General features: G+C 40.3%; 4 protein-coding genes across 4 annotated transcripts; 2 read left to right on the plus strand and 2 right to left on the minus strand.

Annotated features, from left to right (window-relative positions):
- Positions 1 to 17,007: 17,007 nt before the first annotated feature.
- On the minus strand, positions 17,008 to 17,238 carry K441DRAFT_502839 (uncharacterized protein; the record flags this gene model as incomplete). The annotated part of the gene is made up of 1 exon (XM_067642027.1): positions 17,008 to 17,238. A coding segment is annotated over one exon (231 nt), but the record flags the coding sequence as incomplete, so codon positions are not given.
- A 466-nt stretch (positions 17,239 to 17,704) lies between these two features.
- Positions 17,705 to 22,602, plus strand: K441DRAFT_670081 (uncharacterized protein). The gene is made up of 6 exons (XM_067650224.1): positions 17,705 to 19,961; positions 20,010 to 20,195; positions 20,242 to 20,710; positions 20,760 to 21,344; positions 21,395 to 21,757; positions 21,803 to 22,602. The coding sequence occupies exons 1-6, from the start codon at positions 17,983 to 17,985 to the stop codon at positions 22,343 to 22,345; spliced, it is 4,125 nt and encodes a 1,374-aa protein (XP_067497275.1). The 5' UTR covers positions 17,705 to 17,982; the 3' UTR covers positions 22,346 to 22,602.
- Positions 22,603 to 22,672: 70 nt separating this feature from the next.
- K441DRAFT_592119 (Clavaminate synthase-like protein) lies at positions 22,673 to 23,953 on the minus strand (the record flags this gene model as incomplete). The annotated part of the gene is made up of 3 exons (XM_067644862.1): positions 22,673 to 23,535; positions 23,688 to 23,836; positions 23,889 to 23,953. The coding sequence occupies 3 exons, from the start codon at positions 23,951 to 23,953 to the stop codon at positions 22,673 to 22,675; spliced, it is 1,077 nt and encodes a 358-aa protein (XP_067497276.1).
- Positions 23,954 to 24,177: 224 nt separating this feature from the next.
- On the plus strand, positions 24,178 to 25,033 carry K441DRAFT_592303 (actin-crosslinking protein; the record flags this gene model as incomplete). The annotated part of the gene is made up of 2 exons (XM_067644872.1): positions 24,178 to 24,548; positions 24,610 to 25,033. The coding sequence occupies 2 exons, from the start codon at positions 24,178 to 24,180 to the stop codon at positions 25,031 to 25,033; spliced, it is 795 nt and encodes a 264-aa protein (XP_067497277.1).
- Between the last annotated feature and the right edge of the window lie 111 nt (positions 25,034 to 25,144).

A 25,144-nucleotide genomic window follows, 5' to 3' on the forward strand; every position in this document is an offset into this window, starting at 1 on the left:
AGAGTTTTCTCCCTATATGTAAATAAGGAGTAGTCTATATGGGCCCAATAGGGATCCAAATCGGACGTTAAGCAATGAATTATTATTATTATTAATAACACTATTTGTCTTATTCTTAAACAGGCTGTTTTTATTATATCTCGCCTTTTAGCTTCTATATCTTTAGCCATACTTCTATTACTACCTCGTTATCTTTTCTTAACGCGTTTATAAGCAATAGGATCCCTACCTTATCTCTTATAACGATACTAACTTCTTAAAGTATTCTCTTATAATAGCTTATGGTCCTTCTGCGCGTCCCCAGACCGGCAGCAGTATCGTTAATCTCCTAGTAACGCCCTAGACAGCGTCTGTTGCTCCTACGGCAGTTTCCCTAAAATACTATTATTGCTGCGTTTATACTCTTACGTAGGATCCTTCCTACGTTTATAAGATACCTTACTCCAGCAAAAACAAATCCAAGTGCTCCTATTGTTATAGTAGGAGAAAGACCTATGTCCTAGTATTTCCTATTCCGTCCTATTCTAGATTTCGCTAATTATACTAAATCCCCGCTATTTATACGCATAAGACTTATAGGCTCTAACGCGCTATCTAAGATTTCCGCTAATATTCTAATAGTAATAGGTAGGGATAGAAGGTGTCTTCCCTTGCTTATAAACTCTTTAATTATATAAGGGTTTCCACTACTATAGAGACGCAATATTCTTGGATATATAGTATCTAGAAGCGTATATATAAACAGCTCGTCCTTATTAATAATAACATTCATACTCTTATATAGGCTACTTTAGCCAAGTAAGTTTCTCTAGTAACTCGCTTAGGAACTATACTAACCTCTTTAGCTAATATCTCTCTACTCCCTACTTAGACGCCAATTTAGAACCTAGGGATACTAAGAATAGCGACAAAGGTTAAGATAAACGTTCTCCTTGCTAGTCTCCTACCCGTGCTAGTCCTTCTAGTACCCATTATTCTAAGAAGAATATTAGTGGAAGTATTAATGCTTCTAGGGATAAAGGAGCTAATAATACCGTTAATAATAACGTTAAGATAGAAGAGGAGGCTCCTATTACTACTGTTAGTGTTTAAGTTATTACCTAGCTCTTTCCTTCTTTTTATAGAATAGCTTTATATAGTGCCTCTTAGGATGCCCTATTATTAGGAATTAACTTTATACTTTAGGGATGCCTTTATTCTAAGCTTTAGTGACAATCTATATAAATACAGTGCACTACTATAATCCCTATATATAATAAACGGGTAGTATTCCTATAGGTGCCTTATAATTCCTTAAAATTTCTAATTCTTTATAGGCTGTCCTTTTACTCCTCTTTATACTATTAACTTTACTATATATCTCTAGTGCCAGGCCAGATACTTTCCTTTTATCCCTAGGGGATCTTTCTAAATCCCTAAGGCCACTTCTTATAATGCTACTACTCCTTCTTAAACAGCGTCTTCTTTAAACAGTATCCCTGGTAGTTCTCCTGTAGATCCTTATAGGCTTCCTCTTACAGGATTTTAGGATCCCTATTATAATGGCGAAACGTTTCCGTTCTTAATGCCTATACTTAATCCTATAGTTTTAATTTACGGGGTTTTCCCTATTGCTTTACTTATAGTATATCCGGAACTATTTCTAAGTCTTTACCTTTAGTTCTTAGGAAGGTTTTAATTACGGTGTTGCATCCTAGCTAAAGGTACTCCTTAGGTTTCCAACTATTATGCGCCTAAAAGTATCCTTCCTAATAAACTAAAAATTCGCGCTTCTTCTAGCGCCATCTTTAGTCTAAAATATCTTCTATATTCTATTCTAGTTCCCTATTAATTTCGCTAAGTAAGGGCGGTTCCACACTATCTCTTCTCCGGTATAGCTTTAGTAAGGAAACATAAAATATAGGATATATTAGATAAGATTTCGGTAATTCCAATTTATAGGCTTAGTTTCCTTTAGTTTTCTTAACTATCTTAAAGGGTCTAAGCCACCAGTAATCCAGCTTCTTCTTAATGCGTTTTATTTAGATATTTTTTATAGATAGTAAGACTTTATCTCCTATCTTAAATTCTTTTAGTATATGTTTTTTATTATAGTACCTTTTTTATACAGCCTAGGCGTCTAGTAAGTGCTTTTTAAGTTCCTCTCTACGAATTCTTATTTACTTAATTCTTTTAGACGCCGCCGGTGCCTCTCTTTTAGGAATAATGTCCTTAACATTCCAGGGGTTATTTACTTTTACCCCAAACAATACTTTATAAGGGGTCATTTTTATACTGCTATAGATGCTTATATTATATATATACTATACCAGAGCTAACCATAATATCTAATTATCCTATTAATAATTAATATAGCAGCGGAGGTAGTGTTCTAATAACGTATTTAAACGCTCTATTTGCCTATCTATTTACGGGTAGAAGGTAGTGCTTATTCTTCGCTATATTTTTAATAAAAGATAGAATAAAGACTAAAATGCACTATTAAATACGGTACCTCTATTAGATATAATTCCCCTTAGCGTGCTAAATAAGAGCTACTGTTTTAAAAACAGGTCTACCAGTTCTACTACCGTGATCATTATTATAATAGCAAAGTATTCTAAAAACTTTATATACCTATTAACAATTACTAGGATAGCGTTAGTAACCTCTCTAGTTCTTATCTTAGTAGGGGGTAAGCCTATAATAAAATCTATTATTAATTCTAATATAGGTCCCTACGGAATAGGAAGTACTAATAACTCGCTATATAGGCGATGCCTAGATATCTATATCCTTTAGCACATATTACACCTTAATATATAGTCCTTAACCTCTTTAGACATTCTATCCCAAAAGTATTTCCTTTAAACAGCCTTAAGGGTTCTATTAGCACCATAGTAACCCCTAAAAGGGTTATTATAGAAGACCTTTAGAATTTCATCTTAAATCGCTTAGTCCTTTAGGATATATACAGCACCCTTAAAGCGTAATAGACCCTTTTAGTCTTGCTACTATAGCTTCTTAGTAACTCCGGCTAAGTTAGTCTCCACTATATCTTTCCACCTCTCCCCAAAGGCGAAGGCGTCCCTTTATTAAGCTTAAAGAAGAAGATCTAGAAAGGTTTTATATAGATTACTTACTTCTATTTTACCTACCGCTATTATAAATTTAAGGCGTGGCATAAGACGTTTTAAACTATTAGTGCTAGTAGATTCTCCTATTATTATATAGTGTGCCATACTGCGGATAGGTATCTCGCCTATCCCCCTTAGATCTAAAAACTTGCAGCTAATGCGCCGTTAAGTTAAAGGTGCCACAGCACCTTTAGTATATCCCGCAGAATTCTCGCTAATTCTAGGGTACGCCAACTTTATAATATCTGCTTAGTCTATAACCTAGTCTATAACTATATCCTACGGCTCCATAATTATATTACTTTATAGCTGTATCGCTAGGACCTCTACCCTATTACAAAATTCTATAGTTTTAGAGAAAGAGTCTTCTTTCTTCCTAAGCAAATTTTGCAATATAGGGATTATTTCCCCTATACTGTCCTAGATCCTCCCTATCTCGTAATCCGGATATCTTAACAACCTATTAGCAGGATTTATCTTCCCTAAGTAGTACATAATTTTAAAGTTATACTATAATAGTGCCTCTGCCTATCTCGCTTATTAACCGCTTAACACCTTTATAGTTATAAAGTATTTTAGGTTATTATAGTCTATAAGGACTTTAATAGGATAATTACTTCCCATATAATAATGTCGCTAGTGCTTTATTACTATAATTATTACGAGCAGCTCCTAGTCGTATATTATATAACGCTGCTCTATAGGGGTTATTTTCCTTAACTAAAATACTATAGGATGCTATTTTCCGTCTTTTAATTAAGATATAATTGCCCTAGGGTAAAGCCGGATGTATCTGTTTTAAGGTATATATATAGCTCCTAGCAGAAGTATATTAGGATAGGCGCTGACGTAAATAAATCCTTTAACTGGTTTATAGCCTACTTAGCAGCTTCTCTAAATATAAAGGGTCCTAACTTCTTGCTATTCTTAGATCCTTTTAGTAGATTAGTAATTAGGAGTATTACTTATAAGTAGTAAACAATAAACATTTAGTAGAAGTTCGCCGTGCCTAAGAAAACCTATACTTCTCTAAATATTATAGGGTACGGCCATTCCCTAATAGCGTCTACCCGACTTTTCTCTATTAATACTCCGTTAACGCTAATAATAAAGCCTAAAAAATTAATGCTAGTAGTATAGAACGTGTACTTTTTTAGGTTTATATAGAGCTTATATTCCCGTAGTCTTTCTAGTACTATTCGCACGTAGTACGTATATACTTCGTAGTTATTAAAGTAGACTATAATGTTATTAAGGTAGACTATATATATCGTGTCTAATAGGCCCGATAATGCCTTATTAATATAGGCCTAAAATATCACCGATACGTTAGTAAGCCTAAATAGCATCACTAGGTACTTAAAGTGGCCATACCGTATTTAGAACGCCATTTTCCACTTATCGCCGGCTTTAATCTGGATTTAATAGTATATATCTTTTAGATCTAATTTTATAAATATCTTTATGCCCAACAGCCTGTTAATAAGCTCCCCTATTAAGGGTAACAAGTAGCAATTCTTTATAGTAATCTTGTTTAGCGCCTAATAGTTAATATAAAGGTAAAGGGTCCCGTCCTTTTTAGGTATAAATATAATCGGTACCCCTACTGGGCTTATAAAGGGCTAAATCTATCCTCTCTAAAGATTGTCTACTATATATTAATATAGTACCGCTAGCTTATTTTCTAATAGGTTATATAGTAGTCTAAAAGGAGGTTGTTTATCCCCTATATCTATCTTATACTTAACTAATATAGGGTTAAGTAAGATTTATACAGCCTCTTTACTAGAAATATTCTCTAAGTTTATATATTCCTATGGAATCTCTAATTCCTTAACTGCGTATAGCTAGACATCTAAAAATGAATATCCTGTGTCCCTGTTCTTAGTGTTAAGAGTAGTATATATGGTATATACCCACCCTTCTTCTTGTATATAGTTTAAGAAAGTCTCTTAATCTTTAACTATAATACGTAGTTAAGACTTCCGATGTTAATATAAGGCTAAAGGCTAATTAATGTCTGGATTAACTTAGTAAAGCTATAGGTATCCCAAAATAAGGTCATACCCCTTAATTTCTACAGCATAGAAGCGCATCTCCTATATGTCCCATAGACTATTACGGTCCTAGCTAGCTACGGAAAAAGCCTATTCCCTATAGCATAGAATCTAGTAGCCTCTAATACTTTAAATAGTGCGTACCTGTAAGCCGCTAAGGTCCAAATCTAATTCTTTTACTAGTAATTAAGAAATAAACCCTATACTCGCGCCGCTGTCTATAAGGTAGTCTTACGTCACCTATTTATTATTAACTTAAATAGAGACAGGAATAACCATGCGGTAGTTTACTCCCTTCTTCTCTTACTAGCCTAGTATAAGGGAGTAAAGATCCACTAGGCTGTCTCTTTTCCTAATTAGGCCGACTCTTACTTCTTTTATTAGCAGAAGCGGCTTATATAGCCCTTCTTGCCGCAGTTATAATAGGTATATATCTCCCGGTTCCCCTTCTACGGATTAGGTCTCTACCTATTATTATTTTAGGGTTAACTAGCGTTGCTCTGGGGCTGTAAGGCCTACTTACGTTATCCTTCTATAGAGCGGTTAGGTTGGAATCTACCCCTATTATTAAAGCTAGGTCTAGTCCTACGCTCTTTATTATTAGCGTCTCGTTCCTTTTACTTACCTAAATGGTTTCTTTTAGCACTCTTAATCCAAGTAGCTTTAGAGATAAGCTTTTCTTAAGAGGTAGGAATTTCGCCCTTCTCTTATATAGCCTGTTAAATCTTAGGTTATAGCTTAGCAAGTAGCTAGTAAAGTTATATAGCGTTATCCTATAGATCTAAGTAGGGTATATTGTCTTCTAGTTCTTCTAAGTAGTTTACAAACTAGACCATAGTCTAACTTGTTAAAATAGGTATAGTTTAATGATTATTTTTATTAAGTATACATATCTAAGAGGGTGGGGAAGCGACAATTATATAGAAGAGTGTTAGAGGTTCTACCTGATAAGAAGCAATACACGCTAACTGGAACCCACTTTAACAGCCCCCCTTAAGCTGAATATAGGTAACAATATAAAGGTCACAAGAGACGTTAATATCTCTCTAAACCTAAAGTATCTCTAAATGCATAGAATACATCTTTCGGCAGCGCCTTAGTGAAACCATCAGCCATTTGTCGACTTGTTTATATATATTCCAGCTTAATATCTCCGTCTACAACCTTCTCCCAAATGAAGTAATATCGGAGAGCAATATGCTTAGTTTGAGCGTAAAACTTAGGGTCTTTTACAAGAGCAATAGCACCTTAATTATTGGCGTAAATAATCGTTGCGTAAGGGGATTTGTTAGTTAGAGATAGTTTTTAAAGAAGTTGTTGTAACCAAATGGCTTCTTTTACTGCAACTGTCTATACTATATACTCTGCTTTATAGGTCGAGAGTACTACCATAGGTTAGCGCTTTAAGGACTAGCTAATTGCACCGCTTCCAATATTAAACACAAATCCCAACGTTAATCTTTGAGTTTCTAAGTTATCTGCCTAGCTAGAGTCTGTAAACCCCCAAAGCGCTTATATCTCTCCTTAGAGGACAAGTTAGAGGTTAAGTGTGCCGCGTAAGTAGGAAAGTATTTAAAGAACAGCTTATATATAAGACTTATTGGGATTAGAAGCAAAGCAACTAACAAGGGAAACGGCGAAGGTAATATTAGGTCAAGTACCGAGTATAGCGTATATTAGGGTGCTAACTAGCAATTAGTATTAAGTCTTAAACGTAGAGTCAGCCTAATAATCTGCCACCGCTAGTTAAAGATAAGTAGTTCCTATTGGCGTAAGGTAAGAGGAATAGTTCTAAAGACTAGCGCTACAAATAGCCTCTTTAAGGTAAGAGAATTGGCTAAGCCGTAGTTTACGGAGTTGTTAATCTTGAGTTACTTTTATATTAAGGTAATAAGTAATAGGGCCTAGATCGGTTATACTAAAGCGTCCGCTAAGTTAAGCTTTAATAATTTTAATGTTAATAATATCTGGTCTAATAAGTAGGAGGTTGTTAATATAGACTGCGATATATATGGAACCTTTAGCGAAGACTAAAGAGTTAGAGTTAAGGGGTTTAAAACTAGCATCTATAAGGAACTCCGAGAGCGTTTAATGCTAAACTTAAGGCGACTGTTTAAGACCATAAAGTGCTTTATTTAGACAATAAACCCATCTAGTTCCATCATCAAAACCTTTAGGTTAATTAACGTAGATCTCCTCCTTAACGCTTCCGTAAAGGAAGGCGGTTTTAATATCCATTTGTTTAATCTTAAGGTCTTATACAGCTGTAATGGCAAAGAGCGCTTTATAGCTTATAGGTTTCACAACGGACATAAAGGTCTTATTAAAGTCAACCCTAGCTTGTTGTTTATAACCCTTTATTACCTACTTTACCTTATATTATATAATCCTTCCTTTACTATCCCGCTTATGCTTAAAAACCTATTAGGCGTTAAGAACTTTATAATTAAGAGGTCGGTCAACAAGTATCTAGGTATTATTTGCTTTATAAGAGCTAATTTTATCTTTGCTAGCGGAGTACTATTTATTATTATTAACGTTAAAGGTAGATTGTTTCCATAACCTTAGCTCATAAGATTTAGCTATAGGGGAGTTGCTAAGTATAGCGTAGAGGTATTTAAAGGAAGGGGTTAAGAAGTAGGCAAGCGCTAAGAATGCTGCAATAGGCGGGTTTTCTCTAATGTCGACAGAATTGCGATACTTAAGAGGTAGTTAAGGCCCATTAGTAGCTACTAGACATTTTAACTTCCGTAAGGGTATCTTATTAGTGGTAAGGCGCTTTAATTTTCAAGCTTTTTTAAGGAGCTGTTTCTCTTCTTGATGCTATTTACGTTAAGTAGCGTAATTAGGTAGAGCTTCTTCTCCCTTAAACTAAGCGTCGATATCTAGAGTATTGGAGTTGTATTTAATATATTATTCTTAAATTCGACGCTTATTACTACCGGGAACTGTTAAAACAGTCTCTTAGAAGTAGATAGCTAAGGCATATATAAGCCATCCTGTCTCTTTATCTCGAATTCGAATGATATGTTTACCCTTAAAGCCGACAAGGTTCCCTAATCTTACCTTCTTATCTATATAAGAGCTAAACTTCTTCTAACTACCGGCCCTATACCAGACATCGTACCTAAAGGTGCAAATCTAGGAGTAATTAAAGACTTCGCCTTGCTCTATTTTATAGGGGGTCTATATTTCCAACGATTTAATAGGGAGGATATTTCGTATAAAGTTAGCGTGCTTAACTACTTCTGGCCAGAAGTTCTTAGGAAGTGAGCAATTATTTATAAAGGTAAAGGCTCGGTTATATATCGTGCGATTAAGTTATTCTAAGGCTCTATTTTATTGCTAACTCTCTAGGGTTAAGTATAAGAACTAAATTCCCTCATTTGTAAGTTCTAGCTAAAAAGCATATCTAAGATATTCTCCTCCGCCATTACTATGTAGCCGTAAGATAAGACTTCCTCGTTGTTTAACCTTCGCTTAATATTATTAAAAATAGAATAGGACTTCAGCCTTATACTTTATTAGGTAGACTTCGCTTATTTTATTAACTTTATCTTAGAAAGTAACGAAATATCTCAATCTATTATAGCTAGCTACTTTTATAGGTCCTTTAATATTAGAGAATATGACTTCGTGAGGCTTAGTATCGTAGTTAATAAGAGAATCCCGATGTATAATATTGTGCATTCTGCCACATAGGCAGGCTTTATAGGTACAGTCGTAAAGGTCTAGTGAGTAAGTAAGGTCTATCCCTTTTAACATTCTTTAGAGCTTTTGTAAGTTCTAGGGGCTAATATAACTAAGCCTTTCGTACTATAACCTCTTAGCTAGGTTTCGTAAGCTGCTGTATAATATATGGCTGGTTTAATAGCTAACTGTAAAGGCTATAAGCCCTTCTTAATAGTCGGCCTAAGTATAGAGAAAGAAAAGGCTGGACTTGTGAAACGCGTAAGCTATAAGCTTTAAGTTATAGAGAAAATCGCATCTAAGGTCAGATAGATAAAGATAAACTTAATTATTAATAAGCTGTAAACTAGATACTAGGTTGGCTTATAAATTAGGGATATAAAGGACGTTAGTAAGAATAAGCTCTCTCTTAACTCCTAGAACTATAAGTTTTAGGTATACATCTCCCTTTCCTATTAACTAGAGACACGTTTCTCCAATTCCGGAGATAATAATCTTCTTATTAGCTTGAAGATCTTAATAGGTAATAAATAGCTCTCTTAATTAAAATATGTGCTAAGTATACCTAGTATCAATAATAATTGCAGAGGAGAGATTAATATTTAGTTTAGCTATAAAATAAAGTTGTCTAGTAAGCTTAGAGGCGTAGAAGCAAGGAGGAATGTGAATAATATAGAGAACCCGCCACCAATAGGCAATAAGGCATAGTCGGCGAAGTAGGTTACATATAAAGTAGCGTAAGTTCTTCTATAGGTTATATATATAGGCTAATAGTTTCTATGCTAATAGTAAAGGTTAAAGGGCGATCTATATAAGCAGTAAAAGACTATAAAAGAAGAATAGTATGCCGGCTGTAAAGAGTCTAAAGGGAATAAATAAAAGATAATATAAGAGTGGATGGATCTGTAGTAAAGAACGTCTAATATAATCGGAAATACGGGAGTTTCGACCACAATTATTAAGGTGCAATTATGGCCTAGTCAGCTTGCTATAAAGTTAAAGCTTTTATAGCCACCTTATTTATTACTAGACTGTAGTTAATTAAATAGCCATTCCTATATATTGCCTCAACTCAGTAAGAGGCTTGCCATTTATTATTATTACTAATAGTGCTGTAGGTAATAATATAGATCCTAATAAGGAGTTGCTCTAATAGGCTCTTTATTGTTTTCTAAAGTCCCTTCTATAAGCAGAGCGCGTATCTATCTCTACGGCTTTTTTAGGGTTTTCCTTTCGCCAGATCTCCTTTAAGTGGAGTTAAAGGATCCAGCATCTGTCTTTCTAGTGGCCAGCGCGTTTATATAGCCTACAATACGGTCTATTATATTGTTGTTAGCCTTGCTAATTATAATACTACTAGCGGTAAGAGGCTTAATTTATGTATACTTAGAAAGCTACTAGTTAACTTTAGAGTATAAGTTGCTCTTATATATGGGCAAGGCCCTAAACTTTTAAAAAAGTGAGGGTCTTATTAGTAAGGGAGTATATAAGGTAAAACGATTCTTGCCAGCCGTTAAAAGTAGGACTAAGACTATTAATAAACTTAGAGAGTAGGTCTATTCGGTCTATAGTATGGTTTTGGGTCTTAAGGTCCAAGTATATCTCCTTAAATTTAATAACGTATTCTTTAACGTTCTTATAGTTTGCGAGAGTAAGGTTTTGCCATTTAGCGCATATTTTAGCGTATATCGCGTCTCCTTTTGGCTTAAATTCCGCGTATAAGATTTCTATTACATCCTTAATTTCGATATAGTCTTTAATAAGGTTCTATCCGCGAGTGCCATAGGTTATAGAGATATAGTTTACTCCCTTAAGTTGCTTTCTCTTTTAAGCTTTAAAATCCGCCTAATAAGTTTTAATAAGTTCATTGTAAGCGTCTCTCTTAACCTAAGGTTGGTTTATAGCTGGTTTGGCTCCTAGGTTAACTAAAGCGTCTAAATTAAAGTTATTCTTAATTAGCCACTGCCTAGTACCTTTCTTCTACTTCTTATAGTCTATGGGGCTTTTAAGTGTCTAAATATTAGAGAGATTAATATTAGACTTAGAGTATTTAATTACTATAATAACTTATAAGAGAGAAGCAAGTATTTTAGTAAAAAGGTAGGAAATAATATTCTTTAGCTTATATACTATCACCTTTTTAGTATTTAGTATAGTGCTAAGGATTTAACAACTAATAATAATAATAATAATAATAACAATGGCACTAGGAATAGTAATAGTAATAGGTAATTAAGACATTAATAGAAAACCTAATTTAAGGTTAACAGATAGTAATAGGCAACTAAAACATAGTAAGAAAAGCCAATCTTAATTAATAGGATGTCTAAAATTTCTAGAGTGCGTATATCTAAGTTAGAGTACGCATATCCGAATGTCCAAAATATCTAGAGTGCGTATGTCTAAGGTGTCTAGAGTACGCATATCCGAAATATTTAGAGTGTAAAGTGTCTAGAGTACATATATCTAAAATATCTAGAGTGCGTATATCCGAAGTGTCTAGAGTGTAAAGTATCTAGAGTGCGTATATCTAAAAAGTCTAAAGTGCGTATATCCGAAGTGTCTAGAGTATAAAGTATCTAGAGTACGCATATCTAAAATATCTAGAGTGCGTATGTCTAAGGTATATCTTAAGACATAGTATACAGGTCGCTGCGCGATAGAAGCGTCTCTAGGCTCATAACCTGTTAAAATAGGTATAGTTTAATGATTATTTTTATTGAGCATACATATCTAAGAGGGTGGGGAAGCGACAATTATATAGAAGAGTGTCAGAGGTTCTACCCGACAAGAAGCAATACACGCTAACTAGAACCCACTTCAACATAACTATCCCGCTATTTAGCGTTATAGTATTACTAATTATAGTCTATCCCTTAATTAGTAGGGTTTTAGACCTAATTAACTAACTAGGTCCTAAGTTTACTAAATTTAAGGGGTATAGTAAGTTTCTTCTTATAGCATATCTATAAACTCTTAACGGTGCCACGCAGGAAGGTAGAAGTAATTAGTGTTTAATTATACTCGTTAGAGTAACGTTTTAGATCTAGCTAAAACTTGGTTTTATATTATTAGATAAAACAATTATAGTTCCGAAGACTATCACTATAGTACTTATCAGGTTCCTTTATACGGAATTTAGGTTTTTCTGACGTTATAGTATAGTATAGCGTTACCCCTTTAAGTCCGCTTCGTGTCTGGGGTGTCTATACTTCCCCTAATTGTCCTTATAATTATTCTTAGTAGTCTTAATATACTTATTTTAATCGTATCTCTAACTCCTTTATTTTTTATAGGGTCTTATATAGCGACCGCTCTAATAACTCCCTAGCGGTAATTGTTCCTAAGGGTCTCGCAAGGTTAGATAGACTAGCTGTAGCTTCTTCGTAAGAAGAGGGAATGCGCTCCTTTAGGGAGACTCTTTAAGCCTCTTACGGTAAGGGCGTTGCTTTATAGGTACAGGAGTATGGTCTATTATCATTAATTAATAGCTATACGTTCCTAACGGATTGTAAGCAATTAGAATTATAAGAGGCCAGCCTAACCGAACGTATAATTATCTAATTAATAGTGTTACTGGTAAGTAGAAGGTAGTTAAAGGTAAGTTAAAGGTAAGTTAAAGGTAAGTTACATCGGAAAATATTCGCAGGATGAGATTCAAGTAGACTTTATGTGGCGCGTTTCGCGTAATTGACATGCAATTTGACTAACTTGACACGCAATTGACCAACTTGACACGCAATTGACCAACTTGACATGCAATTTAACCAACTTAATACGCAATTGACCAACCTTGACATGCAATTTAACTAACTTAATACGCAATTAACTAACTTGACAACTTTAAAAGCTAACTGCATATTCCTTGACACGCAGTTAACCTATTTAACAACTTTAAAAGCTAACTGTATATTCCTTGACATGCAATTAAGGTAAAGTTATATGCCAATTACGCAATCTTATATAATCTTACATAGTCTTATTACTTAGAGGCTCTGCACAAGGCTCTGCACAAGGCTCTACACGAAGCTCTACACGAAGCTCTACACGAAGCTCTACACGAAGCTCTACACGAAGCTCTACGTAGAGGCTCTGCACGAGCCTCTGCGCGAAGCTCTGCGTACGGAGGCTCTACACGAAGCTCTGCATCGGTCCCGCTATATTCCCGATAGCGTCTACACGTGTCTCTGCCTATGTAGCCGCCTTATTTTTACCCTTCCTTCCTCCTTACATCCTCCCTACCTAAGGGAGGCACTAGAACGGGCAGCCAGCAGAGGACCGTTGCTAGAACTAGATGACTATCGCTAGAACAGACGACCGTCGCCAGAACCAGACGACCGGTTACCAAAACCAGACGACCGTCGCCAGAGCCAGACGACCGTCGCCAGAACCAGACAATCGTCGTCAGAGCCAGACGACTATCGCCAGAGCTAGACAACTGTCGCTAGACAGACGACCGTCGCCAGAACCAGACGACGTTACCAGAACCAGACGACCGTCGCCAGAGCCAAACGGACCGTCTCCCAGAGTCAGACGACTGTCGCAAAAACAGACGACCGTCGCCAGAGCCAGACGACCGTCGCCAGAACCAGGACGACACGTCGCTAGAACTAGACGACCGTCGCCAGAACCAGACGACCGTTACCAGAGCCAGACGACGTTACCAGAACTAGACGACCGTCGCCGAACCAGACGACAACGACTAGCCAGCGAACACATATAACGATTCGATTAATATGATCGAATCAAGGGTAGCACAGACAGGTAGGTATAAAACAGGGAGATGCTGGACGGTAGGCAGATGCAGACAGGTAGGCAGATGACAGGACAGGTAGCAGATGCAGACAGGAAGCAGATGCAGACAGGTAGGCAGGATGTAACGCTAGGCAGATGCCAGGTGGCAGTTGACAGACAGGTAGGCGATGCAGACAGGATTAGATAGCAATATAGAGAAGACAGCTAATACCAAGAAGGATAGGCAATGACAGGAGCGAGCAGGTATAGGCAATGCAGGACAGGTTAGCGTAATGCAGGCAGGTAGGCAATGCAGACAGTACAAGTAGGCTGAGACAGGTAGCAATGCAGAATAGGTAGATACAGCGTAGAATGCAGAGTAGGCGATGCAGGCAGAGGTAGGCGATGCTAGGCAGGTAAGGTTAGGCAGTCAGGTAATCAATAGGTAGATAGGTAGAAGAGAACCATCGCTATATTTATATAAATTAAATTATCTAAAATAATATTATTTATTTTTACTAGGCCTTATAAATAGCTTAAATAGCTTTTATTTATTTAAAAATATGCTATTAGTATAAAGAGGTAAATAATTAATATAGGTTGCCAATAAAAAAACACGACATAGGCTAGTCGGTCGAGTTGCCAAATGACCTCAACTGCGCGCCAATTGCGTCAACCACCAACCATTGAGGCCATTGAAAGGGTACCATATTTTGCCGATGTAAAGGTAAGTTAAAGGTAAGTTAAAGGTAAGTTAAAGGTAGAATAAGTTTCATATATTAAAGGACAAATGCTTTTAACCACTTCTATTTAGAGACTAATCGCTAGTTCTTCTTTAGAGGGGAACTAGCTTCCTATATGTTTCTTCCAAGACACTAATAAAACCTTTCACCCCTAACCTGTCTGACTGTGTCTTCTAGAACATAGATAGGACATAGATAAAACCTCCTACCGTCTTATCGGATATGTATCTCTTGGGGGATTCCGTTACATCTTCTACTACTAGGCTATAACCTTAACTTCTATTATATTAAATCTAACGTTACGAACGCCTACGTATTAAGTGTTAACTTTAGCCTTAATTAGCTGGAGCTTAATACGAATACCTTACTCTTAATAATATAGCTCTCTCTTATAAATAGGAAAGACTTAGAGTTGCTAAAGATTATAAAGCTAAAGGCTTATACCAATAAGAGTTTTAGTAAAAAACGAATCCTTTAGGTATTAAATTACTATATTATAATTATAAGTAATAAACACGCCGCCGCTTCTCCTCTCTATATTACTAATCTTACTCTTAAAATATAGGCGAGGCAGCGGCGGGATTAGCTCATCCTTATACTTACTTAGTAAGCGTAAGCGAGCCCTTAGGGGTAAGTAAGAGGATAATAGTAAGCGAGTAATTAGAGAAGTATAAGCCTAAGCAGCACAAGCCTAAGCCTAAGGAGCACGAGCAACTTCCTAAGAGGTCGTGGCCTAATATTATAGTATTAATACTAGCGGCTCCTGCGTTAAATATAGTAACTTATAAGATCTTAATTAAGGTAATCCACCGTGCTAACTTTAGTAGTATCGCCAACCTTCTGCCTCCTCCTTAACGGCCTCCGCTGTGGCTTCTAGATTGTTATCTATTTCCTTAAGCTCCTCCAATATAAAACCTAACTAAACGGCGTTGTGTTCGCGTCTTAGCAGCTATTATATTATATTTAGGCGATAGTTTAATAGCAGTAGGGGCCTAGGTAATAAGGAGGGAGGAAGGTAGCTTCGTCAAGTTTATTAAGAAGGAGGACTCTCGCCTATTAATTAAGCTGCTGCGCGTTTTAAAGAAGGATGCATATTAAAGGAAGATAGATTAATAATAGTATAACACGATTTGATGTAGATATTATAACTTTGGTAGGCCAGGCAAGTCCTGCATGGCTTCAATTCGATTGCCCCTGGCAACTAAGACGGTCCTTGCGTGCAGGCACATGCGTTCGCTTCAATTACTATGTACAGTTGGTGGCAACCAAGCGAGATTGGATGCGCGTACCGAATTTGAAAATTTGGAGCCCTCGCTAAGGGGGGGGGTGGAAGCTGGTCGTGCACATCACTGTATTCTGTATGGGCAAAAGTGTAACCACGCCGACCTTTTGCCGGCGGTTCCATCGGTGACCACGCTTAACTTTCGCCGACCCCATCGGTGACCACGTTCAACTTTTCCGTGACCACGCTCAGCTGCACCCTGAGCCACTTGCAAGAAGCAAGGCTCTGCAAATGATTTTAGCAGGAAATATCCGGTGGGGTGGCAGGGAGCGGAACAGGCAGAGTATGGTAGTTCATTTCCCCTTGTATTTAATCCGCATACTACAAGTAGGATTAATGGAAGAGGATATATTCTAATTTGCAGACCGGTCTCCATATTTTCTCTAGGTTGCTGATCTCCTCACCATTTCTTTCTGGTCATTTCAAAAGAGGAATAATATGTCAACATTGTTGGTCACATGTTTTTGTTGAGGAAGAGCTCTCGATCAAATGCGAACGCACATGTAATTGTATGTACCAATGACTTAAATTTTTCCTTAGCTCACTGTCTTATTTAATACGACGCTCCAATCACAGTTTTCTGGTACCCATGCATTATCAGACGCCTCGCTATATCACATAAAATATCTTGGCCATGCAAAAGTCGTCCAATTCTCTGCCTTCTCTGGGTCTGAAAGAGGCCGATTTGCAGGGATTTTAAACTCAGAATAACACTCGCAGTTTTGCTTTAAAAGTGCAAAAGGTAGTTGGTAGTGGAGCATCTTTGGAAGAACTTGCTAATGGCATTTTCTCTGTTTCTAATTCCGTAGTCCTCCGAAAGCTTACTCTAAAGTTCTTTTAGTCTATCACTACTCATAGGTACGTCGCGCTAACAGCATTTCGGATATCCCTTGAATGTGGGTTACAGATATCGAGTTTGTTGCAAGGATTATTTTGAGACAAGCCTTGTCCTGTAGGACAAATGCATAAGGACTAGTGGATACAGGATGTAATCGATTATTCATACGCCTGGAACCTATGGAAATCTTAGCAAACTGGCCACATCCGACACAACTGCCCGTATAAGATGCTCTTAACCCCCTTCTTCCGCTCCGTGTCTATTCATGCCTCTTCTCTGTGACGATTCTCTCTATAATTCTGCGTCAATGCTCACAGATCCTTCCAACCGTGAATAACCACAGCGAAGGTTTAACGATGTGCATATCCGCTAATACGCTGTACTTAGGGCCTCTGCAAGTCGGAAGAGGCTGCGAGTTGCGGATATGCAGAAGTGATCGCACAGGGCTGAATCTCGGTGGCTGGGTTGTGTGGGAATTTCATGATGATGATCCGCTGCTGCTATTGCCTTTCTCGCCCAATCCTTCGGGTAGCTCCCAACCGGATGTATCGATTCCTCTTTCCCTTGCAATGTCCAAAAGCCGCTTGCGCTCAGAAATCTGTGCTCTCATGTATTTGATAGTGGCCCCGAGTACAACGGCTTCGCTTCTACCCTGTCCCTCCATTCCAGGCACAATGCTGGCGAGACGGTCGAAGCCATCCCGGATTGCTTGACGGCGCTTCTGTTCAGAGGCGATGTGGTTGTTCTTCTTTTCTTGCTCAGTGAGACGAGGTTTTTCAGTCGTGGTTTTGTTAGGAGATGACATTGGTGAAATGCGAGCGCGAGGACGAGAAGTAGATGGGTGGCTTTTTGGATGACTGCCTGAAGGGCTCCCGCGACTTTGATGGAGGGAAGAGGACTTAGCGCGACGACTATTTGTATAACTTGAGGCTGTGCATGTGAACGAGAGAGTTAGCAGGCCCGAGGCTAAGGAGGTTGCATGGAGAGAAGCATGAGCTTCATTTTATTGATCTCTCGAGGCCATGAGAAGGTGGAGAGGAGGAGATGTGGTGTTGCGTTGGGGCCCAGGATGGAGTTACCGATGAGAATATGGTCCCTCGGCAAGCCCGTGACGTGAGAGATCGCACAGGACAGGGCTGAGAAGCGCGGACAAGCCTGTGGATTGGTGGCGTTTCAAGGACGTTGTTTCACGCGAGGAAGGTCTCCTTGCCGCCCAGCGTTGAGATCGTCACCTGCCTTGGCATGTCCGTTCCTTCCAGCCGCCGGGGTAGGAGTCCAGTGACTGAGCGACGCTATCGCGAAGCTGCGCCATCCCCTTTGGTCCACCACGACTTATTCTTGTTGAGTACCATACATAGTTGGACAGAAAGTGCGGGTCGCTGCTCCTTCAAGCCCCATCCGCGATATTATCCCCGTTTCCACCAGCAGCTCCACCAGGCCTTCGAAACGAGTGACATGAGGCCAGGCTCACTCCACCTCACATATTGAGCACGCTGCTACTCGACGTTGCTCACTCGCTGCGATGTCGACCGCTTCAACCCGCTCGCGAGGCAATAATCCAAGATTTAACAGCCTCCAACAAAAAAATCACCTGCAACGTCAGAGCTCTTACACCCGGAAGCGCGCTATAACCTCCCAAGATGCTTACCTTTACGCCCTCCGCGTAGCATACCTTTGCTACCTCCTCCAACCACGTCAAAAGCGCCTCCAACATATCACTGCCCCTCCTCGTACCATCCACAGGTCGTCGACCTCCGTAACTGACCTTGTGAAGGACTTCTCCCTCATCAGAGACTCAAAGAGTACCCGGTTCCCTCATGGCTTTATGACTGAGCTGGACAAACGGATAACAGGGGTGTTATTGGGAAAGGAGAAGATGCCAGAATATAGTGACTCACTTGTCAAACGCACGTTCGCCGTTTTCCTCAATGAATTCAAAGCACCACAGTATCGAAAATCTATGGAGAAGGACCGGAGAGTGGAAGATTTGCTACTTATATTCTTTTCCAGTGCCACCAAAGAGCTGCAGAAGGGGAAGGCTCCCGGTGATGATAACTGGAAGCTGATGGTGGATCGCCATGTGGCCTTGTTCATTCGCCTGGTTAGCTCCACGCTGAAAGATCATGACTGGGTGCGAGATAGGCCTGAGTTGAGCAACAGGTTGCAAACCATGGAGAAGAAGCTTCTCATGCATGATCAAGACCTAGCAACAGAGAGCCAGCGCAATGGAGGCGCTGGTGGATCTACTATTGAAGTTGAAGTTCCCAGGAGCTATGAGGTCAAGGATATGCCTTTGGTTCTAGTTGTTTCCCGCATATTTAACATCTCCTACTCTCAGGTACAGTCAGACATAAACAACAACAAGGCAGTATGGACAGAGAAGGCTGCCCTGCAGGACTTGAAAACTTATCAAACCTATCTTAGTCTCAATACCAAGAAGACCCTTAACAGCGAGGACTTTGACCTCGAGGATGCTTACGAGACGTGGAAGAAGTCTGAGATCCCGGATCTGTCTCAGATGATGTTAGCAATAATCCAGTCAAACCCTGAACTGGCGAAGAGCACCCCGGGCGGAAGTCTACCACAATTCAAGCCTAGCGGCGGTCCTACTTCAGATTCTTCTAGCTACTCTGATATGTCGAGGAAAATGTCAGACCAGTCAGAGAGCGGGTCTTCCTATGTTATCGATCAACCAGTGGATATGAGCGCTTTGAACCTACGAGACGAGCCATTACGCGGTTCAGGTGATGACGACTCTTCATATGTCTTCATCCCTCCGGATCCAAGGGCATTCTACCGAGCAATTCTCAAAGAAGCCCTTATCTATGATTTACACAATCAAGAGCTTCAACCAGCAGAAGCTACCACCGAGACGCCTTCAATAAAAATATTATCCAAGCTGTCTGCGGAAATACTCAACGAGATTGCGTTGCGATGGCGCATACCTCACTTCTCTAGACTCATCATTTTCTTGGATGTCATTAAAGAGAAATACCAGCACCAGGAGATAGATCTCGACACCCTAGATGCTGCATTCAACTACGTCAAGGAACCACCAGCGGATAAAAAAGTCAATAGAATGAGCCATATTGGTGCGGCATTGTTTGATCGGACGAAATGGACGGTAGCCGATTACGCTCTAAATCAACATATACTTTCGTCACTTCATGACGCTCTGCTCAGGGAACTTTTTGAGCTCATGCTACTCTGCTTTGATACGAAAGCACCGCCCCTTGGCCCTATTATGTATGTCTTGAACAACCATATCTATGATGACCCTCTTTTCTCGCAATCGCCTGAGGATCTCGATCGGTTCTCTGAACAGCTGCGGGATTCGCTACGGCACAGAGCAAGTGAGGTGTATCGGGAGTTACTCGCGAAAAATATTCCAGACACCAAAGAAGAATGGGAGTTCTACCACGTCATCCAACTCGGAAAGGCTGTTGTAAAATTAGCCGAGAGAATCCAGAAGAGATACCGCAAGAATCCCGAAATCATGGGGTACGCAAACCTCGCAATCATATGAAATATAAGCTTATACTGCTGTAGGGTTAATCCTTTAATGGTCCTTGTGGAAGAGATGCTGCCAGCATATGCTGCAGATGCAAGAGATCTAGTTGCACGAATAATGGATGTCGCTCAAAGTAAAGGCGAAGAAGTACCTATTCAAGATGGGTTCGATCTCTACAAAGAGCTGGTTGAGATTCGCCGCATACACGCTGATGCTCTACCTGGGTAAGTACGTGCGCCTCTCAGTCTGGCAAATGTTAATCTGTTCTAGTCGACAATTTGCGTTCCACATTGAAGGATTGCTTCAAGACTTTGTTTGGAGATGGATTGAAATGACCGATGCTAACCTTGTGGGGTGGGTTGAGAATGCAGTGAAGCAAGATTCATTCATCGTTGGATCCGAACACCCAAATCAGATCCTCATGGACGATGAGCGGCATAGTGTCTCGGTTGTTGACATATTCCGTTCCTTTAATCAGAGCATCGAACAAATTGTAAATTTGAATTGGGATGACGACCTCCAATACGCAAAGTTCATGACTACGCTATCCAAAGCTATTGGTGTCGGACTTTCTAGATACTGCGAGCTAGTCGAGCAGAAATTCAGCAAAGAGATGGATCGGCTGACTCCGGAGCAAGAAGCTGCGGCCCGTCAGACTCGCCAAGAGAAGTGGATGCAGCTGGCCAAGGATGCTTGGTCAAATAAGGAGAAGATCGAGCCTTTTCAATTTTTGCCTGAAGTAGATCCATACCCCCCGCTCGCTCTGCGTTGTACTGACTATCAACTAGTCTCTCGTGAAACTGAACAACATCGAGTATGCAACTCTTCAACTAGATAAGCTGGAGCGTGAGATTAATGTCGACGCATGCGCGGAAGTAATTCAGAAACATGCTCCGCCTCCTACCCAACGGATCCGAAAGCCTGACAACTATGTTTTTACTATAAAGATAATAGAGGCAGAAGATCTCAAAGCGTGTGACATGAACGGCCTTAGCGATCCTTATGTTGTTCTCGGCGACGAATACCAGAAACGTCTAGCTAAGACCCGAGTCATCTACGGGAACCTCAATCCTCGCTGGGATGAAACCATCGACATCACTACACAGGGGCCTCTGAACATCATTGCGACCATATGGGACTGGGATACGCTGGGTGACCATGACTGTGTCGGTCGCACTTCACTGAAACTTGATCCTTCACACTTCAGGGATTTTATGCCCCGAGAATACTGGCTTGATCTTGACACTCAAGGAAGACTGCTTCTGCGAGTCAGCATGGAGGGCGAGAGGGATGATATTCAATTCTATTTTGGGAAGGCGTTTCGGACACTAAAGAGGACAGAGAGGGACATGACGAGAAAGATTACTGACAAGGTGAACAGAGCAAAACTAGTGTAACCATTTTTGTTGCTAACGTCTTCCAGCTTTCAGCATACATCCATCACTGTCTATCTCGACGAGCACTGAGAAGCATGTTATCTCGAGGCATCACGATGTCATCCGTATCAAGCTATTTCCAAAGAAGTCGGCCTCAATCGGTACCGCAAGGTCCCACACAGCGTGATGTTACGAACGCACTCGAGCCGCTATTCAATTATTTCAATGACAATTTTGCAATAATGAAGCAAACATTGACAGACTCCGCCATGGTCATGGTCATGACGAGGTTGTGGAAGGAGGTTCTTGCGACTATTGAGTCTCTACTTGTTCCTCCACTATCTGACAAACTGTCTCAACAGCGGCCCTTAACGCAACAAGAATTAGATATTGTTTTTAAATGGCTACAGGTATTCCATACTCCTTATTTTGATAAACAGCACTAATAGGCATAGCTTCTCTTCGATTTCTTTCATGCTGTGGACGATGAGGGAGAATCGTGCGGTGTACCAATCGATATTTTGAAATCTCCAAAGTATCATGAGCTTCAGAACCTCAACTTCTTCTACTTCGAAACTACTGAGAACCTTATTCGTACGTCCGAGACAATGGCTTCTGCCACCGCTGCTCGCCAGCAAGCGGAACAAGCACGTCTTAACCGACTGTCTGCCCCTGCTGCCGTTGGTCACCAATTCGGTGGAGCGGTTGGCCTTCTTGGTCTCCCTACAAGACGCACTAAAACCATAATGTTATCCCGAAATTTGGGCACTATGAGAAAGGCAAAAGAGGAAAAAAGAAAGGAAGCACAAGCAGATCCGAACGACGACATCATCCTTCGAATTCTGAGAATGCGGCCAGAGGCGGAGCGGTACTTGAAAGATAGGAGCAGACAAAAGGAAAGACTAGCGGCAGCGGCAGCGGCGGAGATGATTGTGAGACAGAGCTTAAATGCCGGTGGTGGAAGAATGACTAGCACGCTACCAAAATCTCTTCGATAGGAGAGCGGTATGATGATTTGATTCGTTAATTATATGCCACCCTTTATACGATACCTTGGAAGTTCTGCTAGGGGTTCTGATTCAGCGGGTGTCTTGGGATGATGGGCGTTAATGACTGGCTAGGCGATCACAACGGCGGAATGGTAATGATTAAGCCCTCTAGAACCGGACCCGAGTTCTCGTCAAGCATACTTAAACAATTAGGCCTATTAGCAGACTAGAAATATGAAGCACATAGACACATGTCCTTTTAGATTGCTAAGTGTTGCCACTACAGAGCAACTGCCTACCACTGTTCCGAGACGTATCAAGAAACATTGAACAAAATTAATGGTTCCTTTCGATGATCTCCTTTGCAAAAGTAGCAAAATCCCTTTTTCCATCTACCATCTCCCATAGATTCGGTTGTGTAAATACGGCAAGCGTGTTCCTAGCAACCTTGCCGTCACCCATTCCTAGTTCAGGTCCACGAACAAAATGAGGGACAGCCTTAAATCTACCCTTCGTAATGACTTCAAGAGCCTCACCTGTCTGAAATGCCAGACAGTCGCGTGGTATGTTGACTTTCGTAACAACTCCAGACCGTGAGTGTATGTAAAGGCCAGATTTGGGGTCTGGGGAAGAATCCAGTTCCGGAAGCGTGGAATGTGAGCTCGAGATTCTTGGTGCGTTGGCTGTCTCATCAATAAACATAGCAGAGGTGAGGCCGGTGAGACAGCCGTGGTCTAAATGAGTGGCACACCAGTCATCATCCTCACTTGCCCTAACATCGAAACTCTCATGAGATTTAGGAGAAGGGTAGTAGTGTAGCAGTCGTGCCTTCGTTGATACACTTGTCCCGACAACATGTTCAAGGTAACCCTCAAGGTAACCATCGATATGCGCCACAGCGTACCTGTCACATGCCTTGGCAACTAATACTCCGGTTTCGATAATGAGATTGCACAACTCTCGAAATGTCTCTTCAAATCCGGGAAGTAATTCCTCAGCCGGCCAAACATTCGGAGCAGTGTACTCTGAAAAATAAGGGTACTTCTCGGAAAGGCTTTTCTGAATGGTCGGGTCCTCAAAGGCTGGGGAACAATTCACATAGTACGATCCCTTGAAGGTATCATAGCGACCGTCTTTCAGTGTTTCTTTGCCGCATGACCAGCCGACGAGCCATTTTGAAGTAGGTGATTCTAGTTTTTCTAAGGGAGAAATTAGCTGCGTCGGGAAAGCCTCAAGATGAAATGGACTATGCGAATTATTGTAAAGAAGCCGTAGTCACCTCATGCTTTAGGATAAGATGCTAAATATGCAAATAGGATAGAAACCATAAGTATTCAAGAGAAAAAATTACCTAGCTGATCTGGGGGTAAACTAGCAAGAAACGATGAATAAGACAGCATTTTATGCCTTAGATCGGCAAACCTCGAAGGAAGATCTTTCACAATGATTATTCCAAGAGAATAAGGGCCAAAAGCTTCTTCAAGGGTTGAGAACTCAACACTGCCTAGTCATCAGTCAGAGGTTTAGAATACCATTGTTGAAATTATATGACTCGCCCTGGCGCAGGTCTACCAAACTGACAGCTACAGCGTTCTGATTTACGGTACTAGCAGCCATACTAGATGCCTATTGCAAAATTTATTATATGCTACATTCAAGATGCGGTGGGTATGCGTTTTAAAGAATTGGATCTCCATTCACTTGCCGAAAACGCGCTTTCACCGCCGGCGTCTTCCGCAAATCTTTCTAAAGTAGTTGCCGTGATTGCCTTTCTAGCCCTTCGTAACTACTTACTGTATGTTGAACACCATTACGAGCAATACACAAATAAACTCGCAAAAATGGTCAAAGCACTCACATTCAAAGGCGATAAGAAATCCAAAAAGCGCAAACGAACCACAGAGCCAGCAGATGCCGACGCCCCCTCCAAAGAGCTTGCAACGACGTCCTCGGCAGTTGCAACTAACGAAGACGACTCTTGGGTCACCGCGGAGGTTCCCAACGATGTTTCTGGGCCTGTTATCTTCGTCCTCCCCACCGAGCCTGCCACATGCCTAGCCTGCGATGCGAATGGCAAAGTCTTCACTTGTGAAATAGAGAATTTTGTGGACAATGACCCTGGGACGGCTGAACCACATGACGTACGACAAGTTTGGGTAGCAAATCGAGTTGCAGGAACAGAGAACTTCAGTTTCAAGGGACACCATGGAAGGTATATTCGAACAAGTGACAAACTTCAGACCATGCATCTAATCTTTGACACGCTGCTCCAGGTATCTGAGCTGCGACAAATATGGCATTCTTTCTGCCACACCCTCTGCCATCTCTCCCGAAGAATCATTTCTATGCATTCCGGTCCCTGATAGCTCTGCCACTTTCAGTATACAAACCCAGCGCGAAAAATTTCTCACTGTCGATACTAAATTATCCAAACCTGAAGTTCGTGGAGACGCTGGAGATATATCCTTCAGCACTACTGTCTGTATTCGCATGCAAGCTAGGTTCAAACCGAATTTGAAAGCATCAAAAGAAGAGAAGGCACGCGAAAAGATTAGCCGGAAAGAGCTGGAGGAGAGTGTTGGGTGGCATCTCGACGACGATGAGGTCAAGAAGTTAAAGAAGGCCAGGAGGGAAGGTAATTACCACGAGGTCTTGTTAGATGTCAAGATAAAAGGGAAGCACGATAAATTTGCATAAAGCGACTTAGGTTTTATGTAGACGGATCGATTGAATCCCATATCAAATCATCCTTCGCAGTGCAGTCACGTTGACATAAGACCAAAATAGGCACCGGATAACCTCACATGG

This window comes from Cenococcum geophilum, assembly GCF_001692895.1.
Source record: "Cenococcum geophilum 1.58 unplaced genomic scaffold K441scaffold_79, whole genome shotgun sequence".
Lineage (NCBI taxonomy): Eukaryota > Fungi > Ascomycota > Dothideomycetes > Gloniales > Gloniaceae > Cenococcum > Cenococcum geophilum.